The sequence below is a fragment of the Papio anubis genome, chromosome 1, assembly GCF_008728515.1.
Source record: "Papio anubis isolate 15944 chromosome 1, Panubis1.0, whole genome shotgun sequence".
NCBI classification, from domain to species: domain Eukaryota; kingdom Metazoa; phylum Chordata; class Mammalia; order Primates; family Cercopithecidae; genus Papio; species Papio anubis.
In genome coordinates, this window is record NC_044976.1 from 155,915,426 (window position 1) to 155,925,533 (window position 10,108).

Genomic DNA, 10,108 nt, shown 5'->3' on the forward strand with positions numbered 1-10,108 from the left:
AAAATTATCTATATGCCAACTCGCGCAACATGCAGCTTACTCGTGTAACAAACCTGCACATGTACCCCTTGAACCTAAAATAAAAGTTAGAGAAAAAAAAAAAAGGAAGTGTTACTGGATATGAAGCAGAGAGGATGAGTGGGAGAAACCACTTACTGAAGAAACAATCAATCAGACATGGTAACTGACTTTCTTTTAAAGGGTATAGGCCAGGTGCTGTGGCTCACGCCTGTAATCCCAGCACTTTGGGAGACTGAGGCGGGCAGATCACTTGAGGTCAGGAGTTCAAGACCAGCCTGGCCAACATGATAAAACCCTGTCTCTACAAGAAATACACAAATTAGCCAGGCTTGGTGGTACGTACCTGTAGTCCCAGCTATGCAGGAGGCTGAGGCACAAGAATCACTTGAGCCCAGGAAGCAGAGGTTGCAGTGAGCCAAGATAATGCCACTGCACTCCAGACTGGGCAACAGAGTGAGACTCCATCTCAAATAAATAAATAGGTATAAAGGGACATGTGTAAAGGAAATAATAATTCTCAGAATTTGAAGTCTACATGGAGGGAAGAAATAATGAGACCAGTGACAGAAATAGGGAAGCTGAGAAAAGAAGCTATTTTTGTGGCAATGTAGTAAGAGGAAGGATGTGGCAGGACATCCAAGTGGAGGCACCTTTTGGGCAGCTGAGTATCACTGATCAGAGATAAAGAACAATAAAGTGAAGACAGATCTTTGACACCAAGGACAATTCATTGAAGAGTTTATAGAATGATTGACTCAAAGACCAAGAATCGAGCTTTAGGAAATACTTAGAGGGAAATGGGATGGCGAGAAACCTGAAAGAAAAGGATAATCATCGGAGAAGTAGGGGGATGACAAAGAAAGAGCAGTGTCATAGAAGGCATAAGGGAAACAAATGTCAAGGAGTGGTCAAATATGTCAAAACGAATAGGAACAGAGAAAATTGGATCCTTAAAGATGAGTAGCCTGGCCTAACCTCCTCTACCTGAGTAACAAACATTCTGGGCAAAATATATTGTGAACCACGCTGATGTTCTTTCCCCACAAAACATAAGTGATAGCCTCTCTATCAAGAGACCTAGGCAAGATTTCATAGTGTCTGGTCCTGGGCTGTTTTCCCATGGCCCTGCTGGTTCTCTTCCTCTGTTTCTAGAAAAAGTCTAGAAAATGGAGCTCTCTTTGCTTGCCATTGAGCTCATGTGCTGCCAACTCCTACCTAAGTGACAGGCAGGTCAGTAAAGTTTCAGGCTGAGAAATTAAAATTATTTGCCAAACACTAGTTTTATGATTATCTATTAACAACAGCCACAATGAATCGAGAAGGATTCCCAGTGTATTTCAATTAGCCTCTACCTCAAGTGATACATGAGTAGTATGGTTAGAATAGGCATTGCAGAAGTATGAATGGGGAACTGTCTCTTGTTTTCTGTCTATCTTTATTGTTATTGCTGGATATTAAATGCTGTAACTTTTGGCGTATGTTTTTTCCAAAGAATGGTCTCTTGGGTCAAGTTTTCCTGAACTTGCCTGGTATTGGGCAAGTTCATCCAGAAAATATGAGTCATTTCACAAAGTCCTGGGCTTGTCTATCTATTTGAAGGAATAGGAAATGGACTTCACTTGGAGCATTATGGATGAGGCTTGGACTTTTACTAACGAAATAAGTTTTAATCTTAACTCCATTAAACCTTTAAAGACAGGAGAAGACTATCTGGGGATGGATTCAGGCCAGTGAGATCACGTTGCACAAATCTCCTCTTAAGGGATCTTAACTGACCCAGAATTGTTTCAGAATAAGATTCCGAACTGTTGAAGGAGTTTTGAAGCCTTGAAACTTTGTGTAGGTTGGCTTAAAACGAAAAAAAGAATACACTACATTTCCCAGGAGGCTTCGCGGGAGAGCCTCCGCACTCGGCTGGTTCTCTTTACCGCGAGGAAAGCTGGGGAATGTAGTGCTCCAGGCAACCCTGCACGTGACGCTGGCGGAGGAAGGCTAGAGAGAGGCGCGGGACGACGTCTAGGGAATAGAAAGGTACCGGCTGCTCCTTCCTGACAATTTGGTATGTGCTGCAAGGGGAGGGTCCTCATCATCTGGCCCCAGTGGTGTAATGAGCTGACTGGGATTCAGTCACTGACTCGGAGCCGCTCCGGGAAAGTCCTGGTGGGGAGGTTCCGAGGCGCCTGGTCCCGTTTCTCGGCAGTCAGGCCAGGAGGGGGTGGGGAAGGTGCGAACAGCCGGGGGCTCGGAGCTTGCGCCCTGCGCCCCACCCAGGTTGCGGCCGCCGGGGGAGGAAGCACGTATAGGTTGAGTGCAAAGTTTCCTTTTTTGCTTTCTCGTCAGAGCAGCCCACACAGGCGGTGGGTGGGAATGCCTCACTTCAGTTTGAAGAGGGTCCGGAGCCAAAGGGGTTAAAACAAGCGACTCCCCCACTTCCCGCCTCCCTAAAACGCACGCCCCGCTAGCCATGGGCAGCCGCGACCACCTGTTCAAAGTTCTGGTGGTGGGGGACGCCGCAGTGGGCAAGACGTCGCTGGTGCAGCGATATTCCCAGGACAGCTTCAGCAAACACTACAAGTCCACGGTGGGAGGTGAGACGTCTTTCTGGGGAGGGGGAGGAGGAGGCCTCGACCGCGGACTCGAGCCGGGGACCCAAGTGGGATCCGGATTTGCTGTCGGTTGTTGGGTCCTTCTTCGGGTCAGGAAGTACTGTCTGGGAACCCAAGTGGGATCGGGATTTGCTGTCGATTGTTGGGTCCTTCTTCGGGTCAGGAAGTACTGTCTGGGAACCTAGATGGTGTAATTGCCGGGTGTTTCGTTTACACGCCTCTCTTGAGTTTCTCCAGTTAGATTTTTCCCAACCTGACCCCACTTCCAGGAGAAAGGTAAGAACAAAGGCGTGAAGATGAGAAATAGGGAAGGGAGGATGAGGATAAGCAATTGCTGTTTATTGCAGGCGCACTGTGAACTCAAGTCTCCAGCCTTTCAGCTGTCTGGCATCTCTCCAATCAGCAGAAGCAGCTGAGATCCTCTGGGGGCCTCCTGGTTAGGTGCCGGCTGGGGCTGTAGTTCTGCACCTCTGTTGAGGAAGGAACCGCAAGGTGTTTAACCTGGCTTCAGTGGGAGAACGCAGGAAGCGGAACTGGTCTGAAGGACTCTAGCTTTGTTGTGGGGCTGTGGGTGGGATGGAAGACACAAAATCCCCAAACGAGCCCCTTGGCTACGCAGTCAGATGCCCATGAGGGCTGATGAGCTGTGTTTTTGTCCGTTGATTGCTTAAATAAAAGTAACCAAGGAATTCTTCGAAGAATGTGAAATATACCACTTCTCTGACCTATCTTCCCACCACTTTTTCCTCAAACTGAAGAAGGTAGGGAGGAAGAGAACACTGAGTTCATTCCTTTCTTTCCCGGGTATGGCCTTTTTACTCAACTATTTTTTCAGAGGTAGAAATGCCTTATTGTTAATTAGAAGGTATTTAGGAAGAGCTGGTGATGGGGGAGAGTAACTTAAAATTTTCTCTCTTAAAAGAACTTGTTTTAAGGGGAGAAAAACGTACCAATGGAAAAAGTGAAAATGTGTGCTCCTGTTCATATGGAAGTTTAAAAAGAAATTAAGCATTCACATTGCAATTAAAACATTCTCCTTAAGAACCCCCAGTAGGGCCCAGTGCAGTGGTTCATACTTGCAATCCCAGCACTTTAGGAGGCTGAGGCAGGAGGATTGCTTGAGCCCAGGAGTTCGAGAGCAGCCATTGGAAACATGGCAAGACGCCACCTCTACAAAAATTAAAGAAAAAAGTAGCCGTGGTTCCAGCTACTCCGGAAACTCAGACTAGAGGATTGCTTGAACTCAGGAGGTCGAAGCTTCAGTAAGCCCCGTTCGCACCACTCACTGCACTGTAGCCTGGGCAACAGAGTGAGACCCTGTCTCAAAAACAAAGGAACAAAACATTTAAGTCTGGCAAAATTAAAGGTTCAAAGTTTCAGACACACTATCCTGACCTCTCTGCCCTTCCACTCCTAAATAATATAAGGGTCCCTATTTCACGGATTTGGGTTAAAATTGGCCTTCTATTAATAGTTAATTTTTAACAATTGCTGTAGTTTTCCTTTAGCAAAGAATATAATTGACTCTGGCTAATTTTTTTTTTTTCAGTGTTTAGTCTAAATTTCCCTTAGTTTTGATTCCTGTTACAGATGTGAAAGATAATATTTCCAAACCTCAGAAATTACTGTGTTTCTCTCCTTAGCCAAAAGCTTTTCCCCATGGAATACTTAGCCTTAAGGAGTCTCAGCATCTGCAGACTTTGTGGTAGATTCCAGCAAGACTCTTCAGCAACATCCACACAGTGTCTTCTTGGGACTCCTCTGGGACCTTTTCCGTTTATTCCATTCTTGCCCAAGATAATACCTGCAACCTTATGGTGGATGTAGAGTTCCCCAGGGTGTGTTGTTTTCATAATACAATTTGATTAGAAACCAGCAGTGAAATTGAATGTGGAAGATACAGAAACAACCACACTTGTCTCATTTCCCCCTTCTCCCTGATCACCCCTTCCCTGAGAAAACCCCCTAAATCTCCCAGAAACTGTTTAACCTGAGAATGAGAGTTGTTTTCATAGTTACTCCCACCCCCAGTCTTGGAGACAAGTAGTAGCAAACAGATGAGCTTGACAGGAGAGTAAAAGCTGGAAACCCCTTTGGAGAGTGAGTATGAACCATCCATCTCACACTTAATACACACGTGTGGACTCATCTCAGTGAATTGAGGGCTTAAAGATAAACATGGGATTCGAGTTGTGTGTCCATCGGGTTGTCACTGCCTATTTGATTTGAGTTTATCCCTATTCATTTTTTACAGTGAAATTTTATTAAGGTATAATGTACATATATTTTCAGTGGATTTTGCTCTGAAGGTTCTCCAGTGGTCTGACTCCGAGATAGTGCGACTTCAGCTGTGGGATATTGCAGGTAAAGTGGGAGGGCTGGATAGGAACGAGGGAAGAAATTTTGATTTAACCAGGAAACTCTGAGAAAAAAAAAATGGGGCAGCAAAGCCAGAAATTTTTTTTCTGAAGCTGGAATGATTGAGCTGCTCTAAGGACACACGAGCTGAATAGGTGCAGAGCTTTTGTAGATGTTTTGCCCTGAATAGATCTAGAGTAGTCTCTATGTGGATGGAGGGGCTGGCAAGGTGGTGGATTGTCCAGACTATAGCGCATACTCCCACAGCAGGGGAGGGTACTTTTTCTAGGGTTAAGGCTGACCTTGGTGAAAAACAAGATCCCCAGAAAATAGATACAGTAAAAATAGTGAATCCTTATTATGTGCCAAGCATTCTTCTAAGCATTTTAAATTCACTGACTCGTTAATCCTCACACCAACCCTATCATAAAAGCTACTGCTTTTGGAGATTCACTTGAACCTGGGAGGCGAAGGTTGCAGTGAGCCTAGATGGCACCATTGCACTCCAGTCTGGGCAACAGGAGTGAAACTCTTTTTAAAAAAAAAAAAAAAAAAGTTACTGCTTTTATCTTTACTTTAGAAATGAGAAATCTGAAGCACTGAGAGCTTAATTTGCCCGAAGTCAAATAGTATGCAGCAGAGCAGGGATAATGGACTGGAGCAATCGGGGTGCGGAATCTGCCTTGGAAATAATCAGGCTTCATTATCCCTTTACAGGATAGATAGAAAACCAAGAGTCAGGGGGGAAAGTGAGTGACTCCCTCTGCCACATATGCGTACTGCCCCCCTCCACAAGGAATGGGGAGAGGCTGAGGTGTTAGAGAGGATGCGGAGGCTGGCTCTTGGGTCACCTTCTTGAGAACTCTCCCTTTTCTCCCCAGGGCAGGAGCGCTTCACCTCTATGACACGACTGTATTATCGGGATGCCTCTGCCTGTGTTATTATGTTTGATGTTACCAATGCCACTACCTTCAGCAACAGCCAGAGGTGGAAACAGGACCTAGACAGCAAGCTCACACTACCCAATGGAGAGCTGGTGCCCTGCCTGCTCTTGGCCAACAAGGTATGTGGCCAATCTCAGAAAATGGTCCCTAGCCTGCCGGGCGCCATGGCTCACACCTGTAATCCCAGCACTTTGGGAGGCCGAGGTGGGTGGATCGCAAGGTCAGGAGATTGAGACCATCCTGGCTAACATGGTGAAACCCCATCTCTACTAAAAATACAAAAATTTAGCTGGGCGTTGTGGCGGGCACCTGTAGTCCCAGCTACTCGGGAGGCTGAGGCAGGAGAATGGCATGAAACTAGGAGGCGGAGCTTGCACTGAGCCGAGATCGTGCCACTGCACTCCAGCCTGGGTGACAGTGCGAGACTCTGTCTCAAAAAAAAAAAAAAGAAAGAAAGAAAATGATCCCTAGCCTCTGTCTGTGGTTAGAAAGGAAGTAAAGTCTCTGATTCTGGGCATCAATTTCCCCTTCTTAAGTTGACAGAATCATCTCTACCTCCTTTCAAAGGATGTTGAGGGTGAGACTTTCTTTTTTTTTTTTTTTTTTTCCCGAGACGGAGTCTCACTCTGTTGTCCAGGCTGGAGTGCAGTGGTGCGATCTCGGCTCACTGCGAGCTCCGCCTCCCGGGTTTACGCCATTCTCCTGCCTTAGCCACCCGAGTAGCTGGGACTACAGGTGCCCGCCACCACACCTGGCTAATTTTTTGTATTTTTAGTAGAGACGGAATTTCATTGTGGTAACCAGGATGGTCTCAATCTCCTGACCTCGTGATCTGCCCGCCTCAGCCTCCCAAAGTGCTGCGATTACAGGCGTGAGCCACTGCGCCCGGCCAAGGGTGAGACTTTCTTTGTGAAGAATGTCGACTGTAGATTTCCGATGCTGGTGTTCTTATCCATTGGTGGAAAAATATTTAAAATCCACAGTATCTGAGCCATATTCTTATTCCCAGGAAGTTTATGATATTGCCTTTTATTTTTTCTCTTTGCCAGTGTGATCTGTCCCCTTGGGCAGTGAGCCGGGACCAGATTGACCGTTTCAGTAAAGAGAATGGTTTCACAGGTTGGACAGAAACATCAGTCAAGGAGAACAAAAATATTAATGAGGCTATGAGGTAAGTAGCTCATGCTGATAGGCATGCAGAGGTATCCATCTTCCACCGTGGCCCTGTGGACCCTCTTTTCTTGTTTCTGAGCCGACAGTGACAGACTGAGCCGCTGGAATGCCAGCCCCTAAAGGTCAGGGATACTGTCTTCTCTCCTGACATAACTGGGGACAAAGGGGCGTTTAAACCTTCTGGCTTTACCAAATAGTCTCTGATGATAAACCAGACTACATCTGCCATTTCTGCTTTTCCTCCAAAATAAGCTTCTCAGGCTTATTTTTTGTTTTTTAGAGTCCTCATTGAAAAGATGATGAGAAATTCCAGAGAAGATATCATGTCTTTGTCCACCCAAGGGGACTACATCAATCTACAAACCAAGTCCTCCAGCTGGTCCTGCTGCTAGTAGTGTTTGGCTTGTTTTCCATCCCAGTTCTGGGAGGTCTTTTAAGTCTCTTCCCTTTGGTTTTCCACCTGACAGTTTTAAGTACATTTGAATTGTCTCCTGACTACTGTCCAGTAAGGAGGCCCATTGTCACTTAGAAAAGACACCTGGGACCTGTGTGCATTTCTGCATCTCCTGGATTAGCCTTTGACGTGTTGCTGGCTCATGTTAGTGCCAGTTAGTGCCTTCTGTGTAAGATCATCTCATCAGCCCTCGATTTGTGATTCGGAATTTTGTGAGAAGGATTAGAAATCAGCACCTGCGTTCTAGAGATGATTCTCACGTACTTTTGAGCTTATTTTTCCATTTGATATTCATTGATATCATGACCTCCAATTGAGAGGAAAATGAGATCAAATGTCATTCCCCAAATTTCTTGTGGGCCATTGTTTCAGATTCTTTCTGTCTTGGAATGTAAACATCTGATTCTGGAATGCAGAAGGAGGGGGTCTGGACATCTACAGATTTTTGGCTGTTAGAAGTGACCCAGAAGTCACTGTATTTTTGAAACTTCTAAAGTCATAATTAAGTTTCTCTTGTCTTGGCATCAAGAATAGTCAAGTTTTTTGGCTGGACATGGTGGTTCATGCCTGTAATCCTAGCATTTGGGGAGGCCAAGACAGACAGATCACTTGAGGCCAGGAGTTCGAGACCAGCCTGGCCAGCATGGCAAAACCCCATCTCTACTAAAAGTACAAAAATTAGCTGGGCGTGATGGCACGTGTCTGTAATCCCTGTAGCTACTCTGGAGACTGAGGTGGGAGAATCGTTTGAGACTGGGAGACAGAGGTTGCAGTGAACCGAGATCATGCCACTGCACTTCAGCCTGGGTGACAGAGCAAGACTCCATCTCAAAAAAAAAAAAAAAAAGTCATTTTTAAACTACCTATTTCATGCAATGAGAGCATTTTCTTCCACAAAGAGCTTAATCCTCATGATGGGGTTGTCTAGTGTCTCCGATTTGCAGGTTTCTGGGTTGATGTCTTAATGCATAATACTGCAAGTGGCATCAGTTGGCTGTGATGCTTCGAAATAGGTCTGCTCCTCACAGCTTTGGGAATCTAAATGGAAGAAGAAAAGGGAGAAGTTAACAGCCTCCACTGGGGCAAGTTTGTGAGCACATAGGCACTTAGTCATAGGAAACATATTACATGCAGGCCCTAGCCTGGGGGAGGAAAGTGGATAGACAGAAAATCATTAGGTAATTTAAGTACTAAATTGGGCAGGGCTTTTTAGTATCAAATCACTACTAGACTGTTTAATTTGTTAAATTCTCTCTAGGATGGTGGCTTATAACCTAACCAAAGTTATCGATATTCTTGGTAAACTCAGAGGCCTGAAGTTCTTTGATAGACCTGAAATAAGTGTGCTAAGTCAGTGGTTCCCAAGTCTGGCTGATCAGGAATACCTGGGAAGTTTGTTAAAATTTTTTTAAATGTTTTAAGATTTTTGGGTCCTGAGCCACATGTGGCAGCTCACGCCTGTAATCCCAGCACTTTGGGAGGCTGAGGCAGGCGGATTGCCTGAGGTCAGGAGTTCAAGACCAACCTGGCCAACATACTGAAACCCCATCTCTACTAAAAATGCAAAAAATTAGCTGAGCCTGGTGGCGGGCGCCTGTAATCCCAGCTACTTGGGTGGCTGAGGCAGGAGAACTGCTTGCACCCGGGAGGTAGAGGTTGCAGTGAGCTGAGATTGCACCATTACACTCCAGCCTGGGCAACAAGAGTGAAACTCCATCTCAAAAAAAAAAAAAAAAAAAAAAAGATTTTTGGGTCCCAACCTCAAACCTACTGAATCAGAATTTCTAGGGAAGAAGCCTAGGACTGTGTTGTTTTCAAAGCTTCCCTGGTGATTGTGATTAGCCTTGTTTGAAAACCATTCCTGGAGAACTTGGTAAAGATACAGAGACCCAGGCCTTTTGTATTTACATTTAAATACAAATCCTGGGTTTCTATATGTTCTGTTAGCTTTTCGGGTGATTCTGCTACAGGGACGTTGAAAACCACTGCCCTAAGAGATCAGAGGCCACATATCAGAGAGAGAAAAGGGGCCAAACCCTTTGGTGGTTTGTTGTGTGTTTTTTGAATGCCAATTATTTTAACTTACACAGTCTTCTGAAACCTTGTATTAATAGTTCTCTTTTGTATTACCATTTTCAGGTAGCATTTTGATTACTATGATTCTGAAGATAATAGTGGAGTAGCAAATTTCATTGATATGAAGAGATCATTGATTTTCATTCATTGGTTTGAACACCTGCAAAATCACAAATAAATGAGAACTAAGTCTTGTATTCATGGTAGTTATTGGCCTTTAATGTGAGTTTGTCAAAGCGCTGTTTTATACTGATAGCTCAAGAGGATTGCAGAAATGGAGACTTTATTTTTTAAATACCTGTTTATTTTTTAAATACCTTTTCATTTTTTAAATTTTCGATTCAAGGGGTACGTGTGCAAGTTTGTTACATGGATATATTGTGTGATGCTAAAGCTTGGGTTTCTGCTTAGCCTGTCTCCCAAGTAGTGAACATAGCATCCAGTAGGCAGTTTTTCAACTCTTTTGGGAGTTCTCT

General features: G+C 44.9%; 1 protein-coding gene across 9 annotated transcripts; it reads left to right on the plus strand.

The window, feature by feature from the left end:
* Window positions 1-485: 485 nt before the first annotated feature.
* Window positions 486-9,829, plus strand: RAB29 (RAB29, member RAS oncogene family). Of its 9 annotated transcripts, none has more exons than XM_009188756.4 (6): window positions 486-2,080; window positions 2,362-2,609; window positions 4,920-4,991; window positions 5,867-6,048; window positions 6,979-7,100; window positions 7,383-9,829. In XM_009188756.4, exons 2-6 carry the CDS (start codon window positions 2,486-2,488, stop codon window positions 7,492-7,494), a joined length of 612 nt encoding a protein of 203 aa, XP_009187020.1. In that variant the 5' UTR covers window positions 486-2,080; window positions 2,362-2,485; the 3' UTR covers window positions 7,495-9,829. The 9 variants fall into 9 exon arrangements, with proteins under 9 accessions (XP_009187020.1, XP_003893264.1, XP_009187021.1 ...); XM_003893215.5 differs by having other exon boundaries at window positions 2,367-2,609; XM_009188757.4 differs by having other exon boundaries at window positions 486-2,052.
* The last annotated feature ends 279 nt before the right edge of the window (window positions 9,830-10,108 follow it).